The sequence below is a fragment of the Cuculus canorus genome, chromosome 11 (genome assembly GCF_017976375.1).
Source record: "Cuculus canorus isolate bCucCan1 chromosome 11, bCucCan1.pri, whole genome shotgun sequence".
Lineage (NCBI taxonomy): Eukaryota > Metazoa > Chordata > Aves > Cuculiformes > Cuculidae > Cuculus > Cuculus canorus.
In genome coordinates, this window is record NC_071411.1 from 9,466,153 (window position 1) to 9,493,409 (window position 27,257).

A 27,257-nucleotide genomic window follows, 5' to 3' on the forward strand; every position below is an offset into this window, starting at 1 on the left:
AGAAACAAATTAAAATCACACCCCCAGAAGCTGAGATACCAATATTTTTATTTCCGTGAAATCATAATATTATGAAGCCATGTAGTTTTAACTTAGGATCACTCCCTCCCTCCAAATCCTTATAACTATCAACATACACCATGGAACATTTTTGCAAGATAACACTAAGCAATCTTATTTGGTTTATTTATCAAATTACTGTGCAAAACAGTTAACAAGGCATCAGCAGGCTTTCCTTAATAGAATATAAGATTCTCACTACTGCATTTTCATTTCCAGTACCACTCAGAGGAAAAATACACCTTTAACACATTTCTGTTTATGTTGCCTTTCAGCAATGTCAGTAACTGTTTCAGTCACTGGCAACATTCAAAACAATACAGAATTACTAGCAGCATTCACAACTATACAGAATTTTGCTTTCACATGAAGCAACATTTTGAGTGTCCTTGAACAACGAGGAAGGTAGCTTTGCCGACAGAGCTCCAGCCTGCAGCAGCCTAGAGAAGAGAAGGCTCCAGGGAGACCTTATAGTGGCCTTCCAGTACCTGAGGAGGGCTACAACAAACCCGGAGAGGGGCTTTTTACAAGGGCATGTAGTGATAGGAATAGGTGGAATGGCTTTAAATTGCAAGGGGGAAGATTTAGATTAGACACTGGGAAGAAATTCTTCACAATGAGGGTGGTGAGACACTGGCACAGGTTGCCCAGAGAAGCTGTGGATGCACCTCCATGGAAGTGTTCAAGGCCATGTTGGATGGGGCCTCGGGCAGCCAGATCTGGTGGGATATCCCTGCCCATGGCAGGGGAGTTGGAACTAGATGATCTTTAAGGTCCCTTCCAACCCAAACTATTCTATGATCTTATGATTTTATGACTCTGTCTGTGAGCAGGAGCAGCGCCTCCCAGCTGTGTTCCCATAGCGGAACCCCGGCTCCATTCCCAATGCGCAGCCCTTCCTAGCTGGAGCACAGACCCCGTCTCCATTCCGGACTCTGTTCCTGAAGCTGGGCTCCGCTCCCGAAGCAGGACTCCATGCCTTTGTAGGTAGTGCATGGTACTCGGCTCTGTTACCAAAGTGGGACTCTGTTCCTGAAGCGGGACCCTGTGCCCCGCTGGCTTAGGCACAGACCCTGGCTCCATGCCCAAAATGGGACCCTGTGCTTTCATGCCTGGGGTGTGGACCCTGGCTCCGTTCCCAAAGTGGGACCCTGTGCCCTTCCCAGCTGGGGTGCGGACCCCATGCCCTCGTGGCTGTGGTGTGGACCCTGGCTCCATTCCTGAAATGGGACCCCTGTGCCCTTGTGGCTGAGGTATGGACCCCAGCTCTGTTCTCAAAGCGGGACCACATGCCCTTCCCAGCTGGGACGCGGACCCTGGCTTTGCTCCCGAAGTGGGATTCTGTTTCTGAAGCTGGACTCCATTCCTGAAGCAGGACCCCGCGCCAAAGTGGGACTATGTGCTTTCATGGCTGGGGCATGGATCCCGTACCCTTCCCAGCTGGAGCATAGACCCTGGCTTCATTCCCGAAGTGGGACTTTGTTCCCAAAGCCAGACCCCATTCCTTTGTGGCTATGGTGCAGACCCCAGCTCCATTCCCGAAGCCGGACTCCGTGCCTTTGTGGCTGTGGCAAGGACTCCAGCTTTGTTCCCGAAGTGAGACTCTGTTCCCAAAGTGGGACCCTATGCCTTTATGACTGGGGCATGGACCCCTGCTCCATTCCCTAAGCAGGACCCCGCACCCTCGAGGCTGGGGCACTGACCCTGGCTCCATCCCCAAAGTAGGACCCCGCGCCTTTGTGCCTGGGACGCGGCCCCCGACTCTGTCCTTCCCGGCCGAGGCACGGCCCGCGGCTCCGATCCCGACAGCGGGACCCTGTGTCCTCCCATCCCCTCCCCGCCCAAGACGCGACCCCGTTCCGCCGCCGGCCGGTCTCGGTCCGTGGCTGCCGCGCGGGCGGCGCGAGGCCCCTCCCCCGTCCCGCCCCCCGAGGGGGATGGCGGGCGCGGCGGCGGCGGCGCTGCTGGGCGGAGGGAGCGGGGCAGCACTACCGGGCGGCGGCGGGCGGGGTCACGAACTCTGACCTTTCGCCGGCGCACGACACAAAACACCGCCCCCCCCCCCCCCGTCCCGCGGAGCCGCCCCCCCCGCACCGGGCCCCGCGCCCCCTCCCCGCCCGCGCCGGGGGAGGGCGGGCCGCGCCGGCCGCCGCGTACTCAGGTAAATAAAAACAAATAGATCGGGTTGTTTTTCACCCCGGGTGGGTTCGCGGTGGCAGGGACGGGGCGCGGAGGCTCCGTCGGGGCCGGCGAGAGCCGCCCGCTGCCCGGGGGTGGCGGCGAGGAGGAGAGCGGGAGGCAGACAGAGAGAGAAAAGATGGAGTCTGAGCGGGCGGAGGCGGCGGCTTGAACCCGACCCTTTTACCTTTGCCACCGGGAGGGCGGAGGGGAGGGGGCGGCGGGTACTTTGCATACGGGGCTGAGACCGCCGCCATCTTTACCGGCCGCTCGCCCTCCCGCCGCGCCCGGGTCTCGCGGCCGGGCCTGAGGAGGCACCGGCGGGGACGGGGTGGGGGTGGGCTAATGGCGGCGGCCCCGCCTGGGACTTGGCTGCGGGCCAGCGCCGCCATCTTGCGCTCGGCCGCGTCCCTCGGGTGTTTTCGCCTGGCGCTCGGGAGGCGGGGCCGCGCCGGACGGGCGGCTCCTCCGGCCAATGGAGGGAGCGCCGTGGGTCGCTGACGTCATTGGCCGGGAGGGGGGCAGAGGGAGGGGCGCGAACTCGCGGCGCGGCCAATGGCGGCGGGCGGCGGGAAGGAGGCGGAGGCACGAGGGACCGCGCTTTGTGTCCGAGCGGGTGTCGAGAGGAGTCGGGGGACAGGCTGAAGGAATGGGGCTGTGAGAAACTCATGAGGCTCAACAAGGCCGAGGGCAAGGGCCTACACCTGGGTCAGGGCAGTCCCTGGTTTCAATACAGGATGGGGATGATTGACTGAGGGCAGCCCTGAGGAGAGGAGCTTAGGATGCTGGAGGGTGAGAAGCTTGACATGAGCCGTCAGCATGCGCTCACAGCCCAGAAACAAACCGTGTCCTGGGCCGCATCAAAAGAAGCGTGGCCACCAGGGTGAGGGAGGGTATTCTGCCCCTCTGTTCCTCTCTCGTGAGACCTCATCCGGTGTATTGTGTCCAGTTCTGGAATCCTCAATGTAAGGAGATGTAGCTATTGGAGCACTTCCAGGGGAGACTGCAAGGATAATCAGAGGGCTGGTGCATCTCCCATCCAAGGACAGGCTGAGAGAGTTGGGCTTGTTCAGCCTGGAGAAGAGAAGGCTCTGAGGAGATCCTATAGTGACCTTCCAGTACCTGAAGGGGCTGCAAGAAGGCTGAGGAGGGACTGTTTACAAAGGCTTGTAGTGATAGGACAAGGGGCAATGGGTATAAACTGGAGAGGGGCAGATTTATACTAGACATAAGGAGGAATTTCTTCACTATGAGAGAGGTGAGGCCCTGGCACAGATTTCCCAGGGAAGTTGTGGATTCCTGGAGGTGTTCAAGGCCAGGCTGGATGGGGCCTTGGGTAGCCTGATCCAGTGGGAGGTGTCCTTGCTCATGGCAGAAGGATTGGAACTAGATGATCTTTAAGGTCCCTTTGAACCCAAACTATTCTATGATTCCTGGCATGGTGAGCCTCCCCTGTGAGCCCCACCTTTCCCGTCTCCATCCTGGATCCTGCTGAGGAGCATCCTGCTGTCCTGCTCCTCCATGCAGTGTGGTCAGGTGTGCAGTGTGAAGAACCCTGTTTCCTCAAGACAAAGGAATGCATTGAAATAAGCTTGAATTTGGCCTTTTGCTACATCATCTCCTTTGGGTCTTCCCTGTAGAACATCCCCAGTGGGAGCAGGCCTTTCCTCTGAGAGGTCACTGCAGCTTAAGGAGGGACTGATGGGTTTGTGCCATGGTTGGGACAGCGGCATGTCTATGCGTGCTGTGTTGGCTGCCACCCCATTACACTGAAGATATTTTCCAGGTGCCTCTTTGCAGTTCTGAAGTTCCACATTTTTTGTTGGTTTGTTTTGGGGATGGCTTTTTCCCCATGAACTCTGCTGCTCAGGGGTTTTGCTAGGAAGATGATTTTGGCTTGTGCCATGTTTTGGGAGTAAACATCATTAACAAGCTTTCTTGGCTGTGGCTGTACATGGTCTCAGAACTTCCAGCTGGATTTGGTCAGATAGCCCTTGCTTATTGCTGTTTTGGGAAGATCAAAAGTACAAAAACCCTTGGTGGATGACAACATCACCAGCAAATCTGTCAGAAACTTAACACAGCAAAGACTTCATTGGGTCTTAGAAAGGTATTCTTATGAGCAAAATACGTCATCTTCAGGACTTCCTTAATCTTAAAGCACTGAGAAAACAGCATGTTATGAGCATATGGTTATATCTTTCTTGCTGAATATAAAACATGAATTTTAAGTAAGAGAAAACACTGAAAAGTATTTAAACTGAGAAACTATCCACAGGCTGCAATACCAAATGGGTCTGGTGGAAATAATGACCTTCATGGTCCTTTCCAAACTATGAAATGGTTTAAAAGCTTGCTGTGCAAGTTGGACACATGAATAAAAATGACAAGCTGTATGAGAAACAAAAATATTTTCCCTAGGAGGTGTCTCAGCTTTGATTATGCATTGTTATGAATAGTCTTGCATTGACATATACAAAATAATTTTTACATTTAATTTACTACAGTGTGGTTTAATCTTTTTAACTTAACGAATGAAGGTTTTACACTTTCAACGTTAGCTTTGTAGAAGTTGCATTTGAAGAGGGCCTGTTGGTGTGAGAGATATGCATGCTTCTTTCTGTTGTGTTTTGGTAGTGTTTTGGTATCGTTTGTCGTATGTTTTAATTTTATGTTAAGTGATTGCTTTGCAAGTACCAACATAAGGTTTTTGATAAAACATCAAGTAGTCCAGCATTCAGGAATTCCTCTTCACCTGGGTCAGAATCTGAACTCTGATTCTGTAATGAGCATGTCACAATATAAAAAAACCCTATGCATGAATTTGAAATCTTAATTAAATTTTCCCTTGGAGAAAAACAGCCCTAATAATGATCATTAAGTGCATATTGGAAGTGGTTTTTAACTTGTTTCTTCCTTTTCCTGATCATTTTTTTTTTTTCCTTGAGGAGCATAATGTTGAAGGTACAGACACAATAGGATAAAATAATTCTGCAGTGTTTTCTGCTCAGAGCGATAATACACATGATAATAACACAATAGTTTAGATAATAGAAAATACATTTTAGATGTGACAGTTTATTTCCTTTACTGTGCAAGGTTATTGTAAGTATATGGATAAATATGGGATGCAATTGATGCAATGAGTTAATAAAAGTTGCTCAAAACATTCTTGAATTGCTGTTTTTTTGTTCAGCACGTAGTGTAGAAGCAGTTTAACTGTAAGGTTTCCCTTCCCTTGAGTTGAAGAAGGTGCCTGAGAGATCTGTGAATTCCACAAAAAGCATCAGTAAAAAAAAAAAAAAAAGCTGATGCTGATTAGTACTTTCTAATTTATGAAATTAAAGTCTTTTCTTTGCAGTTTAAAGAATGGAGCAAAAATAGAGTGAAAACAATAGAGTAAAAATATTAGAGGCTTTATGAATTCAAAGAATAAGGATGTGCCTCAGCTTTTTGAACAGCATGGTTCCAGTATGCATGTACTGTCCATACGGGTGTGTAGATGTGCGTGCACACATCCATCCATGGCTTCTTTTCTTATTTGTCAGATATGTCAACCAGTACTGTGAATTTTCCAAAAGTCATATCAGAGCTTTCTTTAATAAGAAGAAAAACACCTAACTTGTGCCTGATGGAAATTGCTGGCATCTTTTCAAACAGGTTCTCTAATGATCTTGCTTCACCATGGCAACCAATGTGGAGGTGCTGGCTCAGCAGGTAGTGGAGGCTCAGCAGGTGGCTGAGGTGAGTGACAGATGATATCAAAGCAGCGGTACCTGAGCTTCTGAGGTGAAAAACAGATTAGGGAGTCCTTGCTGTTTACAATTAAGCATAAAAGGAACAGAAAATCTTTACAGAACAATATTGCTTTACTCTGGGAGACAAACAAGAAAGCAGTGCAACCAATATTTATTTGTTTACCTTGCTTCACTCCAGTGGTCCCCATACTAGCAATGCAAGTAGGAAATTCAACATGAGCTGTACAGAAACTTGGCTGTTACAGGTTATTTAAAAAAAACAAGCAAACATGAAATATCTGGTCATCTGATCTTTAGCTTGACCATTTTGAACATGAAAAGCTTCTGGTCACTTCTCAAGTTGTCATCTAAATCCAGAACAATGTTTGAAGTATCTGTTTTACTTACGTACTATATTGAATTTATGGTAAGGTGATTAATTTAAATCAGGCTTTATATTTTCTGCCTACATGTATGAGAAAAAGAGTGAAAAAATCTACTTAAACTGATATTAAGTGATGTCTTGATCTATATTCACTGAAGCTTGGATGCTCAACAACTAAAATGTCTAAATCAGCTTGTAAACACTGAAACTGCATGCGGTCACAGATACAGCAAACCTGTTTCTCCTTCAGTATGCAAACTTCAGTCAAAAAATAAACTAGAATTTTTGTCTGGGTAAAATTATTTGGTTTAGTAGCCTTCAAATTTACTATGATTTCTCATATGATTACATAATTAGGGGATTTCAGAAATAATGATGGGCAAGTAGGCTAAGAGACCTCTGTAGACAAGGCCACAGTGTAGTTCAAGCAGAACCTGTCTATGAAGAAAATAGTGTATCGTGTTTTCAGAAATGGATTTGAGATTCCCTACTTAGAGCAATACTTTTCTTAAAAAAAAATGTGGTTTTTTTTAAATAATATGGAAAATGGCCTTCTGAGTATCCTGGAGGTAACATCTAAGGAGTAGTTTCAAAAAGCTCTAAAATCTCAGACTGAGAACTGATAGCGAGTTTTCACTCCTTTGCTGTACCCGCTATCAATTTGGCAAGCTGGATTTTTAAAAAAACGCTTCCAAACAAACTTGGAAATAAAAACCTGTAATGGAAATACTGGCAAACCTTATACTATTTTGGTAGAACTTGAGTGGTATAATCACATCTAAGGCACATAAAATATGTGACATTTGTAATTCCTCGTGCAGGAAATGCACCGTGGTAACATAGTGTGATGGTTCTATCTTGCCACTGGAGAGATCGCTCCATCTCAAGAGTGTATGAAGCTCTGTGATTTCTTCCTGTCCGGTGGGTAACTAGAGGGCTTCATCTCTTTATAGTATTCAGCTCCTCCTTAAATTATATTCCTGTCCGCTGTGTAACACCATGAAAATTTTGTTCATGGAAAACTGGTTATTATCAGCGTTATCTCATTAAGAATTATTTAATGCTTTGACCCTATTAATGTTGAACCATTTCTTTATGAATGGGTGGCAGCCTGCTTGCTATTTGTGTCTTCAGTCAGATACAGTTTCTAATATGGATAAATGTTACTAGTTTCCTTGAATTATGGTAAAATTCCCTGTTTGTACTCACTGTCTCTCAGAGGAAATGTGGCATGAATGTGGCACTGGCCTTAAAGAGACCTTTTCATCCATGAAAATTAAATGGAAGGATAGAAAGAGTCATTAATCATGCGCTGATTTTATATAAGTTATGGATGATGAGAGATGAGTTGCAAACAGGATCTTAATGCAAATATTAGCAGGTTTAGCTATATCTGCATTATCTTTTCGACATAATTGTCACGTATGTAGTGCATATTGAACTGTGATGCTACGCACCAAATCATACTGTCATGCAAGTAGGCCATATGTTGTTTTTCTTTCTTGAGCAATAGTTCATTGGGTTTGCTTTCCATAAAACTGTAAGTGTAACAGAAGTTACTGAGCGCACTCCAGGACTGCATGTATTTTTGTACTCATTCTATTTTTAGGACTTTTAAAAATTGTCCTTGTAATTTTTTCAAATGGTTTCATTGTTGTTGCTTGCTTCTGCTTTATTGCAGTGTTGCTTGTTGCATTTTTCCAGCTGTGTTTCCGAACAGATTGAGAGTTTTTGCTGCCTATTGTCCCCTTTGCTTACAGTTCTTGAGACTGGAGAACAGGGAGCAGCTAGGAGATTTGGAGGAAATTTCAGCAATTTCTCCTCATCCTGAGTGGCTTTTGAAAAGTATAAAAGTACTTTAGGCTTAATGCGAAAATAAATAATGCTGCTTTTCTTAAGTATTTATTTAGTGCAGCCACTGTGCAATATATCAGCGGTCCAGGTTCAGTCCCAGCACCGACTTCGATTTGATTTGCACATTGTTTAAGAATGTATTTGGTTATGAAGTGGAGATGTATCCCCTGTGAGGTGCCTTAGTGTTAATGCAAAGGTTTTAAATGGAACTGTGACTAGGGGAGGAGTAAGGGCTGTTGCCACCATCAGCTCTGACATATCCAGGAAGAGCTTTTAGTGGTTGCTAAAACTGTCCCTTTCCGGTTCCATGATGGCCACAAACTATTTCCAGTGCATCCGCTTTCTCTGTCAGGTGCTACAGGGAGAGAGTCACAGGAGATGACTGTATTGGCCCTGTGCTTATTGGGATCATTATTACACCAGCGTTATTACTGGAGGATTTCAGTTGCTTTCTGTTCCCTCAGTGCCCTGATAAGAACCTGATCAAAACCTTGGGCCTTAGTAAAAGTCTGTTTTGCTGTGGGACTGAAAAACTACTGGAAATCTGTGTCACGTAACGTATTTTCTTGACCCTCTTCAGATTTCTCTGACATGTTACATCATGAGTAGTTCAGCAATTCAGGTTTAAGTTTAGGTGCAGCACAGTGTGCTGAAAAGAGAGTAGAAACACTGGTGTTTTGATGGAATCAGTTTTTGCTTTGTTGTAAGAATTAAGGAAGTGTAAAATAAGACCATCTTTGTTTAATATTTTATTACAGTCGTTGGCTGTTTTCTCATTTCTGAATGAATTTTCAAGGGAAGTTTTGATGTTAGGACTTCTCAAACGATTTTTAGTCCAAATACAGCAAGAGTGACAAGGTTATTGGGTGCTGTGTCAGATAACAAACACAAGGAAGATGCAACTAACATTTCACTGAGTTTTCTCATGTTTTAGGTGTAATACCTTCCCTCATGCTAGATCACAACTAGTTGACCTAACATTTATGTTGTACCCATGCTGTAAATACACTCCTGTAGTTACAGTAATTATTCATAGATACTACTTTTAGAGAGTTGTACAATAGATCATTGTGTTTTCTGTCAATTAAGGAGCCTAATTGTAGTAGTGGACACACTTCTGTGCTAAGAATGGGAGGCCTTGAAGTTAAAATAAAATACCAGTGCTACTTAAACCCACCAAGGTCATGCATTTGTTGCATAAGGCTTTGTAGTGGAGGTCCACTGCATTCAAGTGTACTTTACTTGTAAAACACATCAAGTACATGTCAGTTTACCCCCAAATTTTACATATGGTAACTTTAACAGATTTCATTTTCTAAGAATTAAAAAATATTTTCTGTTTCCATCCATTTGTCAGCCTTCGCTGCAGCCTCACAAATGTTTTGTTACGGATTTTAAGCTAATTAATCACACATGTCATGAACTCTCTGTATGAATTCTTAAGTGTATTAAGACTGATCATGCTGCTTCATATCTGAGGGCTCCGGACTGGTTTAGAAAGACCCGTGTTCCTTTAAATAGATTAGCTTAATGAACTTTAAGGCTAAAGATGCTCCACAGAGAATGTGGTGGATTGTCCTCTTAATTTTGCTGATTTGAAAATAATTCAAGACACAGGCAAACTCTTATTTCATTTTGCTGCTTTACAGTTCACAGAGAGTGAGCAGGTTGAGGGACTTGCAAACAGGGAGGAGAGGAAAGCTTGATAACCTGGGAATCTTCCCCAGATAAAATGAATCTTGTTATTAGACAAACTCCTTCAGCAGCTGGCAAAACAGCAGGAACATGTAGATTCTGCTTCCTTGGTTACAGGAATGGTAGTGCACTTGACCTTCAGAGGAACAGGGTCACAGAGAGGGCATTTTAAAACAATACTGGCTGCTTTCTGTGATTGGAATCCTCGGTAATGGAGACTGGATGAAAATATCAGTGATCTAACTAAAAGTGACCTCGACATTTCTCTTGGATTGTTTTGCCCCCAGAGGTTTGCTAAGGAAAAATGTAAATCAGACTGCAGGAAGAATTTGACACTGTAAGTACTTGAATGTGTACAGTGTACAGCTTGGGAGCTCCAGGAAGCAAACAGTACTAAGTGTATTAAAGCAGATGATTTTTCCCGTCTCTTAAAATAAGTGTATTTGTGTTTTGTGTCAGGAAACTGGGGGGGGCTTGAGCTATCTTTTGAGTTGTATGTGTTATTTTGTGACTGTGTCTAAGTCACAGTGTTAAGTGTTACTTCTAAATGATTGTCGATTAAGCCACTGTAAAATGTGGTGCCCTGAAGTTTTTTATGATATACGGCCTACTTTGTTTCTTTCTTCATCTCTTGAAGATGAAATGTGAATTGAAATTCTTTTCAGTCTTAAAGAAATTAAAGTGTGTTTATTTTTTAAAATATATTTTCAAATTACTGAAACTAGTTTTTTGCATGTACAGCTTCCAAAGCAGTTGCTTTAAATGTCAGACAGGTTTCATGGTGTTAGGTTTCTTCTGGACAACAGATTAGAATAGTCAGTGTTATGTTTAATCCTGTAAGTGAACCTAATGTAAGGCTAAACAGTATTATCTTCCTGATGTGGGTACTTACAAGCCACTTGCTTTCTGAATACTTTGGTTCAATTTATTTGGAAGTCTAGTTAATGATAGCTTAGTCGACTGGGTAAGGCCGTAATGAAGTATCACATATTTATCCTTTGTAGATGTGTGGCAATGCTCAAGGTAGAAATTGAGCTGTCAAACAAAGTGGCAGAAGATTTCCACTGCCCCTCTTACTCTTGTAAATGTGCATTTCAAAAAATATATTCCCTTTTCACATTTAATTTATTTGCCATGGCTGTTGTCCTGCTGTCAACCAGTGTCATGTGTATTCAGTATGGAAAATAAACTGGGGATTTTTAGCAGTCAGGAATCTAAAGCTGTTCTTATTCCACTATTAAGTAGGCAAGCCTGAAAAGAAGGTAAAACCGCGTTTTGGAGTCCTTCCCTATCCTGAGTATGTATGCATGTTAATAAGAGTATAACTTGTATGTGCACACTGAAGTATTTATTAGTGTTAGACAAATTAGTCTCCATTGGTGCACCATAGCTTCTCAGCCAAGAGAAGACTAAAATATTGCCTGTTTTCAGTTTAATAAGCATATGTTCTTGAGTATTTAAACATGAAAATGACATATCTGCATGTAGTGACAACTGGTCTAAAACTTACTCAACTGTGTAGCAAACTTGCTGTTAGACTTCAGATAATCTACTAGGCATGCCGTAAGGATGAGAAGTAATTAATTTTAAAGGAGACAGGGGTTGATCAGTAAAGGCAACCTTTATATGAGGACTTGGTCCTTTCTATGAAAACTGAGAAAGTGTTTTAAAGCCTAGAGCACTGGTTTTCATACTGACAGAGTACTTGGAACCACTGTTGTGCACTAGGGACCCCTTTGCAGCAGCTACTTTACAAACCTAGAAAAAACAAAGGGTTGTTTAGACCAAAATGTTTACAGACAATTTCAGTGCAGTTTCTGTATATATACTGGCATTCTTTTTATAAGTTGCTATAAATCCTTGAACAACATGGAAAAATAGATCTCTGTATTTATTTCCAAGCTACTCGCACTTCATCATGGTGTGCGGTTCAAAGGTGCTTCAAAGAAGGCTAATGATTCTGTAACTGAAAATGAAAGACTTGGAAAATGGTTTCAAAATATTTTCTTGCTCTAATTTAGACCTTTTAAAGGATGCATAGCTTAGATAATAATTTGGCATGGGAGATAAGGAGATCACTGTGCGAAAGTCTTGAGTCTTTGGTTTTACTTTCGCTTAGATATTTTCTGCTGCCTTGTTAATTCAATAAATAGAAGACTCTTCTATTTCTATATCTTCCTGTTTTGTTTTTTTTTTTTTCATTTGTCATACAGCTTTTGTGACCTGTGTATTAAAGATAATTAGAGATGGTATGTTGGATTTAGGTTTTCTCCTTCATTAAGTGCTATGTATTTTAACACTTTTACTTCCCCAAAGAGACTACAGAATACTATCCTTGCTGTCCAAACTGTTTTTTCTTTCTTTACATCACAAATAAACTTTTTTGTATATTAAAAAGGAAAGCTTACGAAGTTAAGTTTTATCCATCCAAGCCTAAATAATGACTAAGTTGACACTGCCCTGTTGTCTAGCTAGATAGGTTTTGATAAAGATTGTCTAAAAGAGGATTCAGTAAAAATAACTTGTGACTTGCTGGTTTTGGCCATATCGTTGCAGATTTAAAGCACTAATTTGATACTCTCAAATTCCTATATGGAATGCAATTATTATGAGCAGTCATACACTAAACACAGTCCTATAGATTCTGTGGGACAATGTAAATCTGTACTTATGGGGTATTTATGAAAACTCAAGTTATTTTTTTACAATCGCTGTTTACAACTACTATGAAAGATAAAATTTGAAATATAAGATTTATGATATTATAAAAATGTAAGTGAGCATTATTTAGCGTTAGGCAGGCTTTTGTAAAAATCTAGGCTGCTAAGACATTGATGTTATAGAATATTTTCCCAAAGAACAGAGTTTTGGCTTTATGCATTGGTTTCAAATAAGCTTAACTGCCTGTAGAAGGAATCAGTAAAGCCATAATGTGTTAATTCATTTCAATAGAGTATATTATGGGGGTATTTTATTCCAATTGAAGCTGAATTTCTGTATAAATTTATATCCTATTATAAGAATTTACAATGCTTGTTATTCACATACTCTGCATGTGTAAAATTTGCTGTCACTAGTCTTTTAAATATTATGTTTTCTTATGATTTTATATAATAGCTTTCAATAAAGAATGTAACTGCAAAAGTGTCCGTGTGTGCTACTGATGCGCACAGTAGTGTGCCACCACTGGAGTGGCTGCAGTCTACACAAAATAACAGTGTCCTGTCGGCACCAACTGTTGTTTAAATATTTTTGCAACTTTTTTGAAAATACTGGTGACCGTGCACAGAATGCGGCTTTAGAACCAGATTATCTCCTTTGTTTGGAGTATTCTCACAAGAGTCAAACCAGTCCACGAAATGGCTCAGTGTTAACTTGTCAAATGCAGCAAGAACACAGAGTTGTCGTATAATGAGTACCACACAAATAAGCCTATGTAATTTTCTTCTAAGACTGTATTAGGAGTAGCAGAATGGTTTAGCTTTCCCTCACTCTGTTAAAAACAAATTACTTTAAAAAAGATCTGGAACTCACCATGTTCTAAGTTTTCAAGAAATTCTAGGAAATTTTTGATATACCTTTTGATTTTGTTGGTGGAGCCCCAGGTTTTTGGTGGTGAGGTTCCAAAGACTGGCAGAAATGCACGTATCGATAGTGAAAAACAAATACACAATCGACATCGACATCTGCAGATCCTTTTCTGCATTACAGACTGGTGCAATAGCTTTAGCTCATGTTTATATCTGAAAAAAACCCAATAGTACTAAATAAGGTACTTTTTATATGCAGTCTGAATATCCTAAGCTAGACAGTGGGATTGGATAGCTGTCAGCTGTGGCAAGCAGTATCTTTCCACCTGTGAGCTGACTAAGGACTAGAATACAAGTGCTTCACCTAAACTATATTTACAGTTATTAAGAAGGAACAATTAGTACTAACAGTTGCATCAATAAATGAGGGTGAACAAGCACAACGTCCGCATATGCGCAATTGTAGAATTGTTTGTGTAAATGTATGTTGCCGTTGCCATGTCCATTCTGTAAACTGACATAAAGGCTGTCACGCCAATCTTATCTTGCCTGTTTAATTTAACATTTAACACTTTTGCTCAGAAAACAATTATGCAAAGGGTGGTTTTCAAGCTTTTTCTAGGTATTCAGAACTAGATTTGCATTATACGTTATAGTTTGGTGCTCTAGGAAGATATGGAATAGAGCAAGACACAGTAGCATTCAGTTGTACCGCCAGATTTAATCTCTGTCATGCTAGTGAAATCATCACTAGCACAAGAGTTAATGACATGCATCAGTATACAAGCTGAATATGGTGGTGATCTACTGGAGCATAGATGGCTGAAGAAATCTGCACCACTCGGAAGTAGAAAAACAGAAACTAGGGGACAATATAAAGGAAGAGAGGATATGAGCACACTGAACAACTGGAATTCTAATTTGTTCTGCTGTCTAAAACATAGATATCCAGATAACCAGCCATCCTAATTTTAACTTTTTACATTAAAAATATTGGACAGTTAAAATTGATCTTGTTTCTACTTGAAAAATGAAATTGCTGTTCTCTCTGAGTGAGCTGTATGAACACTGCAATTTCAGAAGGCTTCATGGATGAAATAAGGTCAGAGACAAAAACTGAAGGCCATTTGGGTCCGATAGGAGTTCTGTGCGCTCTTCCACCGGATTCTGTGTATTTCTTGTCCCATAGGTGTTCCTGTGGTTGGAGACATTTTTATTTAGGGACCTAGAGAAAGATTTTCTGAAAAGTATTTCTGCATTTCAGCAAGATGCATGATCATGTAGTAGTTATGCAGTGATTTATTTGGGGCAGGGTGGTGGTTGGTTGTGGTTTCGGTCATCTATCAAATTCATTCTGTTCCCCAAAAAAGACAGTATTCTGATAATTCATTGAAAACAAATCCAAGTTGGTTGAGTGACTGTAACCTTTCCAATACATTTAGATTCCATGCTATGGGACCCTCTGATCTTTAATAAATACAAGTCTTTTTAAGTGTTCAGTGCTATAATAATATATTAATGTTTTGTACGTTATTTACAGGTGCAGACTGTTCAGACTTCACTATCTGAATCTCCAGTGATGACCAGCCCTTCCCAACGTATCCAGATAATTTCCACAGATTCCTCTGTAGCTTCACCACAACGCATTCAGGTAAAAATCCATTAAATAACTATTACGTCATCTTTTTTTTCCTCCCCTTTCCACTTATTCTTCCATTTTTGCATGCTTTTGTATAAACTTTCCTTACATTTTGTGGCAGCAGGTAATGTTCAGTACAAACCAAAATTTTCTTTCTCCCTCATCCCATATTTGGGAATGGCTGATTATAATTGTATTGATGGTGTAATCAGCGAGGAGTATTTGCAGAGGTTAAACTTAGTGTACAAATACAACTCTCCTGAGCTCCAGCTGTAGCAAATGGGCAGACATTGTCAACAGAACAGGTTGACCTGAGGTCATCTCCAAGGGCATTGCTCTCTCTCTCTGTGCCATATTTAGGAGCCAAGGGAGACTAGGCTATTTAAGATAAATTTGGCCTTTCGGAGTGCTGCATAGTGGGTTGTTGTTGCTGTTACATTAGTGGTGTCTTTGTTTTCTATCGGAATGTATGCAGTGACAAATGGTGTAAGAATTGTTAAGTATTAATGTTACGAGAGTTTGGGGCACCTCAATGTAAGCTAATTGGGGTGTGTCTAGAGAAGAGTGACCAAGATGAAGGATCTTGAGGGCAAGACTTGGGAGGAGCAATTAAGGTCACTTGGCCTTTTCACATTGGAGAAGAGAAGGCTGAGGTGACCTTATTGCAATCTACAGTTTCCTCAAGGTGGGCAGCAGAGAGGGAGCTCCTGATCTCTTTTGTGCAGTGACTGACAATAAGACATGAGGGAATGGAATGAAGCTGTGTCAGAGGAAGTTCCAGTTGGATGTAAGGAAAAGGTTCTTCACTGATCAGTCAGTAAGCAGGTTCCTCTGGGAAGTGGTCACAGCACCAAGACTGTCAGTTCAAGGAGTGTCTGGACAACATTCTCAGTGATACAGTTTAGTTCTAGGTAGTCCTGAGAGGAGCAGGGAGTTGGACTCTGATTTTTACGGATCCCTTCCAACTCAAGGTATTTTATGATTCTATGAAACTTATTTCTGTGATGCTGTCTCACCAGGCAGAGTGATATCCTGCACACACACTTGCCTTTCATCAGCTGCAGTTCTTAATATTACATTTTGTTCTTATTCTGTCTGAGATCCACTATATCTAACTCCTTTTGAACAATTAATGTGATTATTAACAATATCAGACTCACACTTTTCACAGCTGTCTAGTCTTTTCTGTCTAGGTAGTAGGTATGTAAATGCATTTAATGTTATATATATTTGGTGTGATTTTATTGTTTTGCACTTAACGTAGGTAGCTGTAATAACATTGCGCTAGTGTGATAAATGTATAAATGGCAAAATAATAAATAACAAGGACAGTTATTGGACAGAGAATTCTGAGATAGAATTTATAGTTTAAAATGTAAAGTTTACTGTGACTGATAAAATTCTTCAATGTGTTTTACAGATTGTGACAGATCAGCAAACAGGTCAAAAAATCCAAATAGTGACAGCAGTGGATTCAGCTGTGTCTCCAAAGCAACAGTTCATTTTAGCCAGTCCAGATGGAACTGGTGCAGGAAAGGTGATATTGGCAGCACCTGAGACGCCTAATGCCAAACAGCTTATCTTTACCACAACAGACAACATTGTGCCAGGCAGAATTCAGGTAAATATAGTGATTGAGATAAACCCCAGAGTCTTCATTTTCAGTTTTTGATTTTTAGATTAAGTCTGTATTTGCTTTAGTACAAATTGCAATAGTTTTTGAGAGATCTAATGGCATTGGTTAGACCACACTAATTGTAGGCTTCATTATTCAAGTTCCTGTCTTCACATTCCTCATGCATTCCCTTGCACTCATCACCCCTTGTTGTGTGTTCTTATTAAAATTCCAAATACACAAGCAGATAATTTAGATGGTGCTGGTGAGGAGTGCCAGGATTTCAGATGGTCTGTTCAAGATTCAGGTATACACAGAGATAAAACTCACCTGAGTGAACTTATGATCACAATGCAGTATTGGCACATTTCAGTAAAAGCTATTTGGAGCAGGAGCTCCTCTCTGTTGTAGTTGTTTGTGGGTCTAAAGCATAATTCAGAACGACCAGAGCTTTGCCAAACAAATGATATAATTTGAGATTTCTTCCTAGAAGTCTTTAAAAAAAAAAAAAAAAAAAAAAGGCACCTGGTCCCTGTTGGCTCTGTTACTGGGAAAAGTATCATTCTTGCATAAATATTTGAAAAATTGTGTTAACAGTCGTTTAAAATTTATTTTGCTATGCTAAAAGGGTTTTCTGATGTTAGAGAAGCCGGGTGGGTGTTAATTTTTCTGTGTTGAGGGGAATGTTCTGAACAGAAGTTTTGGAATCCAAGGCCTTCAGACACTAAACCATTTCTGTGATGGATCTCAGCTTCAGGCTATGACCTCTGACCTGTATACTCCTAGCAGCTCAAGAAGGGGTAGAGGGGAACAGCATCTGAAATAAAACCATCTTTGACCAAAATACATTCAGAATAATTGGAAGAAAGGAAGGATACTGTTGACTGCCCAAGCGAGGAAGCTTATTGGTACTGAGCAAAGTTAGGATTTTTATTTGGAATTTGTTTTCCTCTGTTTCAACAGTCTCTCTACTGACAGTAAAAACTCATTAACTTACATTTTATACTATTTAATTTCATTCCATATGTTGTTTTCAACTTCAGCCACCTCTTCTCAGTTGATACCAGTCTTGTTCTGTAGACAAAGCTCCTTACTTTCATGTCAGAAAATAGTAGCTAATTACCTCTTTTTATTCTGGAATTTTGTTTTAGATAGTGACAGACTCTGCTTCTGTGGAACGTTTGCTGGGAAAAGCTGATGTTCAGCGGCCCCAGGTAGTAGAATATTGCGTAGTCTGTGGCGATAAAGCATCAGGTAAGGAAGTGTAGAAGGTAGTATTCCAGAAACTTGATTGAAAGGATGACTGGGATGAAGGGAGGAGGTTTCATGTATTTTGGTTGATTTCAGTCATGCTGATGGCAAAAGCAAGTAAGTATAAAATGGAGAGAGATAACATTATACCTTGTATCTATACAGGCGGTTAAACTCTGCTTGGAAGAATATTAGTTTGTACTTCAGCTGGAGTGTATGATAAATCGGCACGTGCTGAAAGACAAAGCAATGATTGAATAGCTCCTGGTAACGGAAAGAGACTATTTGAAGCATTTAGCCCAGTTCCCCACAATTATGGGCAAAGATGCGATAACTGTCACATAGAAAAGTCTTCTTCCCCAGGAAAACACTTTTTAGTGCTCTCTAACAAACTTCAAGCTTCCTGGTAGATATTGGTGTTCTATTATCACAGAAAAAGGCAAGTAGAGATCAAGTGAATGTTGTGTTTCAGATCCATGCAGTAATGAGGAGTCTGCAAGGTAAAACTTCTGATTAGCCAGGGAAGTGGACTGTGCCTTCATGCTACTGAGAAGACACCTTTCTGTCTCACTTTTTTTTATTTTTTTCAGTGTTTATGTAATTAAAACAATACAAGAATTGATATGTACAGGATTTTTAGATTAAGATTGCATTTCAAATTTTATTGTAAAATTAATTCTGTTCTGAGATTACTTAAAGTCTTAGCCTATATCTTCTTTTAATGTATCCTGTAGTGTGTAAAAGCAAATAGAATTGCATTTGTAATTGTCCAGAGTGGGAACTACCACTTCACAGGCCGCTCATTCAGAATTAGGCTTAGACTTCCTTTCTTCTCTCCTCTCCATCCTTGAAGACCTGAACAAAGCTTTCATGGTAAAAAATGATGGTAAGAATACAAAATAATTGTAAAGAGTGACTTGTACAATGTTTTTCTTGCTTGATAAGTATTCCTATGCTAAAATATAAGTAATTTCCATCTGATAACAATATATATGTTTCCTAGGTCGTCACTATGGTGCTGTCAGTTGTGAGGGATGCAAAGGTTTCTTTAAAAGGAGTGTGAGGAAGAATTTGACCTACAGTTGTCGTAGCAACCAGGACTGTATCATCAATAAACACCATCGGAATCGCTGCCAGTTTTGTAGGCTTAAGAAATGTCTAGAGATGGGCATGAAAATGGAATGTGAGTGTTAAGTACCCAATGTGATGCTGTGCCTACCAAATTATAAATATGTGGACTACCACTTTTCTGTGTGTTCTCTCCATTTTGATGTATGTTGCTTGAAGGAAACAGAACTTTTGGCAGCCAAAGCATCTACCATAACTTTCTTTAATCATCATTTTATGTCTCGGGTGCAGTAGTGACTTATTTTGAACAGTGTCTCATACTGCTGTAGTCTTTAAGGAGCCCAATTAGAGTCTCGTGTAGAACACGTTACAAACACAGTATATACAAAATATTTTAATATGGATGGACATAAAGCGGAGTCTGATGTTCCATGTTCAGAACCTGCTTTCCTTCTGGTGTATTTTTGCTTCTTTTTCAACCAGTGATAAAGTATTTGAATTTTTTTTCTTTTTATATTAGTTTGGTCATTTGGGAGCATTGTATTATCTGTCATATTTTAAACAACTTACTTTCATGTTTGTATGCAATGCTTTGTACAATTCCAGTACTAGCATCCAAACGCCTCCTTCAATGTCTTTTGTTTCCTCTACTTCTCTAGTCCAGCACTTCCTGATGCCTATTATCTGGTTGTTTTGTGATAAATTTATGGAGAATTTAAGTTGAAGTGACAAATACTTTTCTTTTTCCACTCTGATTATAGATAGAATAAGTTCCAGCCACTGAGATCAAGGGAGGCAGAAGTTTAAGCTGTAAACAGGGAGATCTTTGTTGTATTTGCACTCTGGACCTATAGTGAATATTGCTGTGCTTTGCATAGTTGGAGACATTTGTACAAGAGAAACTGCTGCCATTTCCAGAACCTAAACCTTTCTTATCCCGATATGAGTAGGATACATGGTCCCAGTATGATGAGGATATGTGCTTACTGATGTTATTGAGCATTGGGTCAGGTTTCTATTTAATATTTATGTGTCCACCAAACCAATAAAATGGATATACCTACTTTTAAGCTCCTAAATTTTGCTGACAGTAACCATATTAGCAAAAATAAAATGAGAAACTAAATAACTCTTGCTGGTTCTGAGGGCTGAGAGACACATATCCCTGTATTTTACTGTCACATTCGAAAGGGCTATAGAGGAGGCCTGAATTTTTTTGCTTGCTTGTTAATGTTAATCTTCTGAGCAATAACTGCTGTATAATAAATTGATGCAATGAATAGCACATAAATGTTCCATTTATTTTATGCCTTAAACTTGCAAAGTGTTGTGAGAATTAGTATTGGTACAACACTTCTAAAATTATAGTCTTTTATTCATTTTATTATCCTCATTTTCAGGTGAACAATGGATTCAGTTGAATGTTATGCCAAGCTATAGAGGAGTTTGTACAGTTTAGTGACTTAGATTCCAGATAACTTTCTGTAATCTGTTTAATAATAATACCTTAATATTATAAAGATGCATTTTTTACTTCCTTTAAAATGACAAAGTTACTGTTTCTTACTATTTTCATTAAAAGATTTACCACACTTGTTTGGCACATTGGAGACTGAGCTTATTTTCTTCCAGTTATCAAGTAGAAGTATTTTAAGTTCTGAAAAGGTTAGTTTGGGGCACTGTTCCCTAACTGGGTGGAATGAATGGATGTTGAGTGAATTGCATATCATGCAGAGACTCTTTTCCTAGGGAATTAACCTGCATCTCTCATGTAACTTGCCTGTGTTGACTTTTTCTGTGTTCATTCTGGGTTTGCATTGTTTTGAATCATCCAGAGTATGACTGTGTCTAACATCTAGGTATAGCTTTACCTATAAAAAAGAAATAGACAATTTGAAAACACATTTTGCAGAATCTTCCGTTTTATTAAATGCCAATGAAATAGCAAGCTTTGACTCCATCCAGCAAAACTTAAAGCAAATGATCAGTCTGTGACTTTCTTAGTTAAAAATGTTCATAATCACAGGCATAGTAAAATTGGACCTTGTGTTTATTGAATTCCCACTTTTGCATTGAGCTGATACACCATCATAACTGTGCAAACTGAAATCATACTGTGAGAATATTACTTTTTGTATTTTCAGTTGAATTATTTCCTTTCAAGTCTGCATGTCTCTATCTTTATGTAGCTGTTCAAAGTGAAAGAAAGCCTTTTGATGTGCAACGTGAAAAACCAACCAACTGTGCAGCTTCCACTGAAAAAATCTATATCAGAAAAGATCTACGAAGCCCTCTAATAGCAACTCCAACATTTGTGGCAGATAAAGATGGGACGCGGTGAGTACCTTAGTTTAATAGGTCTTATTTAAGGTTAATTGTGCTTATTGCTTTGTAAGCACATCTGTACTTCCCCTCCTGTCACTCTAAAGAACTGAACAGAAAAGAGCTCAAATTCACAAATTACCTGTTTCAATTACCAAGACCAACCCAGATTGTTCTGCTTCTCGTGAAGTTTTTATGTCCGAGTACAGCTGGGTGGTTTCCAGTTCAGAGCTGGCTCTTGTCCAGCCAGGTCAAAGCACAGGCAGGGCAAATAAATGATATTCAAGCGTAAAGCCTATAGGCTTACACTGTGATGCATTTAGGTTAGCACTGCTCTGAAATCTCTTCTCTGCAAATGGCAGACTCTGTCTTCCTTCTAAAGACAGTAGTGGAAGAGACTGCAGAGATGGCTGATTCAGATCCCGAGAAACCAATTTCAACAACAGTGAAATAATATTAGGTTCCTTTTATTATATGGAAGAGATTCCAATACCATTCTCACGCTCTCAGTTGTTTCCATAGGCAGTGGGTGTGAAAATGCCCATTACAATAAATAGAGGCAAGATTTATCTTATATAGAATAGAATAGAATAGAATAGAATAGAATAGAATAGAATAGAATAGAATAGAATAGATCTGATCTCTAGGTTAAATTTTGTATTTTTAAAACTGCAGGTCCAGATATTTTATGAATGGATAATAACTACCTAAAGATACTGGATCTGAATATTGAGGTTTTTTTAACATGTATATACATATATATTTATTTATTTTTATATATACATATTTATTTTTGTTGAACAAATGACACCACAGTTAGGAAGACCGGGCTGCAGATTTCTTGGAGGATTGCTTTTCAGTGTTCTTGTTTGTGAGTCAGATTGTTCAGAAGTACTGTTCACAGACACATTAGCTTCTTTGAGATTTCCATTACAGAAATCCCTTACAGACTTATATACAAGATCATAGTTATTAAGCGTGGCTGTTATTTATGTGGGGTTCAGATCCACATAAAGCGTGATAATTTGCTGCCTGCGGTAGCTCACAGTATTAGTTGTTTGTCTTGAAAGCCTTAAAATATAAATTCCTTGTGGGCCAAACCTGTTGTGCATGCATTTGTATTGGGTTATGCAGACTTGGAGCATTATATAAGTAAAAAACAAACTTATCAACAACAACTTCCCTTAAGATGCAATAAACCAGCATAAAAAGCAAATGAGAGGATATTTGCTCTGAAAGTTGTCATTGCTTGGAAAGGAAAACGTTCCAGTCTTTGTGTCTTTCAAACTACTATTTTGGAAACTCTTTCAGAAAGGCTTAAGTCCTGGTGAATAACCTCTAAGCTTCATTAAATTGTTAATTTAAAAATTGGTAACCCTTTCATTCTGATATAGGTTGTTATGCATTCTTCTGAGAAATGTAAACTACTATTGACTGTTGGATGCTTTATGCTTTTCAACAGCTCAGCAGGTCTTCTTGATCCGGGAATGCTTGTGAATATTCAGCAGCCTTTGATCAGGGATGATGGTACGGTGCTCCTAGCTGCTGACTCCAAGGTATTGTTCTTTTAGTTAAGTTCTGAACTGTTCTTTTAGTTAAGCTCTGAGCATATGTAGTTATTTGTTCATATTACTTTAGCTATATGAATAGACAAATAATTCTTGCTCTTGAGAAGATGAGGTTGGGCTAAATATGAAGATTTGTATTAATGGAGGTAATAAGCTGATCAAGAGGAACATGATTTCTTCTCATGGGTGAATTTCTGCAAAAGGTCAGCCACAGGTAGTTCCCCATGATGTCTCGGCTGCGGCTGGGATTGATAACTACAATAGGATTTAAAGGTCATTGTGGGCCTGTAGGTGTTCAGGAGGAAGGAAAAGGAATGTTACAGAAAAAGAACACAAGGAGTAAAAATGGGAAAAAATTTGATCTACTAATATGGTTCTTTTTTAGGCTGAAACAAGCCAGGGTGCTTTAGGAACACTAGCAAATGTTGTAACATCTCTTGCTAATCTCAGTGAGTCACTAAATAATGGAGATACTTCTGGAGTTCAACAAGAGGAGCAATCCGCAAGTGAGATTACACGGTATGTACTTATGTTTGCATATTGTTTAGCAATTTGTATTCTGAATGGTGTACACCTACACGCCTTCCTTGAAGTAATTTGACATTGTGACACCAAACACAGTAGAGATCGCCCCCTACTTGGAAACACAAACCCATTTCTTTAGAAATCTGGGTTTGGCTGTTATCCTTTTGCAAAGAACTGTGTCCTGTGTTAGAAATGTATTGTCTGAAGCTAGATTAGATTTCATACTCAGAAAAACAATAAATGACAAGTTTGTGACCTTGAGAGACTCTGAGAATAGCAACATTTCTGTACTGGTTTATTTGATAGGCTTGTTATGTGGAACCTTCTCCTGCACAATGCTCATGCCCTTAGCCCTGCTCTCTAGGAGTCTGTATTACTGCGTATTTCTTTTTCAGATCATGCTGCCATAATACCTGCTGGTAATGCAGGGGAAACGTGGTTAAAGCAAGATGCATGAACTGTTTTGTTGTTGTTGTTTTTTTAAATGTTTAGAAAAAGTTTGAAGTCTTTGTTGTCTTTATTAATGAGAAAAATATGTAGAAGGAACATGGAGTCTTGAAAATTTCCAGCAGAACTTCAGATTTTTAAGATTGGGATTTTGGTGGGGCTTTTGGTTGTAGGTTGAAGGACAACATAAACTATAGTGAAATAAGAAAAATACTTGGCCTCAAAACCTGGCCATTGTTTCTCAAGTAGAAGATTTTTAAGAGGGGCTTAGCTTCAGACTCTTAAGTCTTATAAAAACTCTTCAGATGAGTGAACTAATTAAAATTCTTGACACTGCAATTTCAACTTATGTCAACCTTGTACTCTAAAGCAGAAAAAAAAAAAAAATCCACCACACCAAAAAAATCTTCCTTTACAAAAATGCTGGCAAAACAGCACTATACCATAATACCGTCCACTCGTTTGAAATTGGAGCACAAAGTTCTTCTTTAAAGCTAAGCCTTATTATCATAGAAGGGAAGTTGCCTTATTTTGGTAATGGCACAGCTACAGCTTGACTATAAAGGAGTCCAGGGCCCACTCTCTCTTGTGTCTCGTTTTACTGTTGTAAGGTTTCTCAGGCTCTGTCTATACCATGAGATCAGGAGTGTCTGGCTATATCTTAAGGGAAAGTAAGTTCAGAAATGTCGTCTAGAAGAGAACCACACTCTTCTGCACTGTTCCAAGAAATTTGACACCAAGGACAGGGACTGCAGGATATTCTCCAGAGTGCATCTGGTCTATAAGCCTCACATAATCTGTTAAACATTCCAAGGTGAGGAGGAGGGAATAGTGAATGGTAAGGGCAAAAGATCCCTTTACTAATACAAATACTAGCATAGAAGTAGGGCAGGACTTAACAGTAGTAAAACAATCCCCAGTTGCAGCGAAGCTTTTACCAGCGATATACAGGCAGATCTATTCCTCTTATTTAAGCCTAAGCAGTATAGAAGGGTCAGGCTGTAAGGAAAAGCCTGACCTTGTGTCCTAGCTTAGACAGTTCCTGTAGATGTTACTGCTAAGTGGAAATGCTTTATAGTGCTTAACTTGACCACTACTCTGATTTTTTTTTTTTTTTTTTTAAGCTGTTAAGGAAGCCCTCTCTCATTGTTCATTACTTTTCTTTTTTTTTTTTTCCCCCAGGGCATTTGATACTTTGGCTAAAGCACTTAATACCACAGATGGTACAGCAGCTCATAACTTGGCAGATGGGATGGATCCTACAGGAGGAGGGAATATTCATGTAATCAGTAGAGATCAGTCAACACCAATTATTGAAGTGGAAGGACCCCTACTTACAGATACACATGTCACATTTAAGGTATGTGCTTCTTTAAATGTCTTACTAAACAAACCAGTGCTGAAGACATAACCTAAAATTAGTTGTTTTCATTATTATTATTTTTAATTTGGGCAGTATAATCTAAGATAACATCTGCTTTTACAAAGCTTCTAATGCAATTTTGATTCTAGCATGCTGTATCTAAAGAGCATAGTTGTTATTTCATAAGACCTTTACATAGAAGAATACTTTAAAATTTATCTTACTTTCTAGTGCTGTTGGTCACCTTCCGTATCATCCATATAGTATGACTTGCTTAATTCATTTATAATTCTAAGTAGCATAAAACTTTGATCTAAAAGGCGCTCTCAATATAGAGAGAGATTACTGTGCTGCCATAGATGCTTCTGGTTAAACCACTGAAAAAGCTCTTGCATTTTTGGAGATGCTTCAGTTGAATGCTAACAAACACGTTGATAACAGCATGTTGAGAAACAATAAGGGTGTTCATCATGCTGTAATTAAATTGCACTGTTTCAAGAAATACAAAGATTGTTACTGAAATAAGTAATACTTAAGGTTGTCAAACTTTTATCCCAACCTGCTTATTCCTCTAAATGGTGTTTTGTGATCGTAGATTCCTATTATATGGCTTTCCCATTGTAGATATTTAGATTTTATTTTGTTTCTGTTTAAAAAGTCGTTGAAAGATATTTATAGCATTGTGTTGCTCCACAGAACAATGTAATTTATAGGTCTAATTATTATTAAATGAATATTACAACACTTTTAAAAGAAACTTTTAAGCTCTCTCCCACAGTTTGTCTCCTATTCCGATTTTGCATTCCTTGCCAGTACTAGTGAGTTATTTAGTACAGTTCTCATGACACAGATGCTTATGACAGACTGAGAGTAGTTCGAATGTTTTCTCTGTTACTTCATCGATAATAAAAATCGGTTTATCTGTGACCCATATATATCGTCCTGTACTTCTTTTGTAGCTGACAATGCCCAGCCCGATGCCAGAGTACCTTAACGTACACTACATCTGTGAGTCAGCATCACGACTGCTTTTCCTCTCTATGCACTGGGCTAGGTCCATACCAGCATTTCAAGCTCTTGGGTAAATGGATGTATTCTGTTGAACTGTTTGCTTTCTAATTAATTCATGCACTGTTCTGGACACTTGTCAGCTATTTTTAATTTTTAAATGATTATATTAATTTTTAATGAATTCTTTAAAATGTGTGAAGACTATTGCAATATTCTCCTTTTTGAAGAATTAAATAAAAGATGGCAGGGGATAACTACAATATCTGATGTTACTGGTGTTACAGAAGCTAAAGCCAAATCAAAAGCAAGCATTTCATTTGTAGCAATAAATCTGGATAAAGGGCTGGTGAGCACCATTTTACAGACAACCTGAAATGGTTTCCTGTAGTCAGCCTGTCGCTTCTCTTTGCTTTTTTAAATACTTGTAATATGTTAATACATGCCTTTTAGTAATGTGCTTTGCAATACATTAATCTTTATTATTAATTGTTCTAATTAACATAATTACACACCTGATATGAGAACTGCCTACAGGTGTTTGATTTTCCATTTTCCATAGGCAGGACTGTAACACAAGCCTCGTACGTGCCTGCTGGAATGAGCTGTTTACCCTGGGCTTGGCGCAGTGCGCTCAGGTGATGAGTCTATCCACCATCCTAGCAGCTATTGTCAATCACCTCCAGAACAGCATACAGGAAGGTATGTTTTCAGTGTGTCGTTCTTATACGTTTTCAGTCTTACCAACACTACAGGGACATTGGTAGAACATTTCTCACGAGGTTCAGTCATCAGTGACAGAATTGCTCCCCAGGATCCAGGGTAAGGAGAAGCCTTCCCTTCCATAATTACCTTTCCTCTGGTGATCTACAGCTCACAGAGATGTCTGGGGGATAGAAGTGTCCATAGAAAAAATGGGGATAAGGCTGGAGGGTGTATTCTCCCATCTTCTATGTCTGGAGGTACAGAGAAAGATGATTTGCTTTATTTATCTATTCTGCAAAGTTATCAT

General features: G+C 39.9%; 1 protein-coding gene across 6 annotated transcripts in view; it reads left to right on the forward strand.

Annotated features, from left to right (window-relative positions):
- Nucleotides 1–2,124: 2,124 nt before the first annotated feature.
- The window catches only part of NR2C2 (nuclear receptor subfamily 2 group C member 2), a 38,465-nt gene continuing 13,332 nt past the window's right edge, over nucleotides 2,125–27,257 (forward strand). For 2 of the 6 annotated variants that reach the window (XM_054076966.1, XM_054076970.1), the window contains exons 1-13: nucleotides 2,125–2,221; nucleotides 5,899–5,982; nucleotides 14,980–15,090; nucleotides 16,499–16,699; nucleotides 17,845–17,947; nucleotides 18,948–19,127; nucleotides 20,595–20,677; nucleotides 21,177–21,349; nucleotides 22,797–22,890; nucleotides 23,288–23,421; nucleotides 25,057–25,234; nucleotides 26,197–26,318; nucleotides 26,808–26,947. In XM_054076966.1, coding sequence (XP_053932941.1) covers nucleotides 5,923–5,982; nucleotides 14,980–15,090; nucleotides 16,499–16,699; nucleotides 17,845–17,947; nucleotides 18,948–19,127; nucleotides 20,595–20,677; nucleotides 21,177–21,349; nucleotides 22,797–22,890; nucleotides 23,288–23,421; nucleotides 25,057–25,234; nucleotides 26,197–26,318; nucleotides 26,808–26,947 — 1,579 coding nt within the window. In that variant the 5' untranslated portion in view covers nucleotides 2,125–2,221; nucleotides 5,899–5,922. Of the gene's footprint in view, nucleotides 2,222–5,898; nucleotides 5,983–7,181; nucleotides 7,282–14,979; nucleotides 15,091–16,498; nucleotides 16,700–17,844; nucleotides 17,948–18,115; nucleotides 18,831–18,947; nucleotides 19,128–20,594; nucleotides 20,678–21,176; nucleotides 21,350–22,796; nucleotides 22,891–23,287; nucleotides 23,422–25,056; nucleotides 25,235–26,196; nucleotides 26,319–26,807; nucleotides 26,948–27,257 lie in introns of those variants that run through there. The other 4 variants (XM_054076967.1, XM_054076968.1, XM_054076969.1 and 1 more) reach the window with 4 other exon arrangements.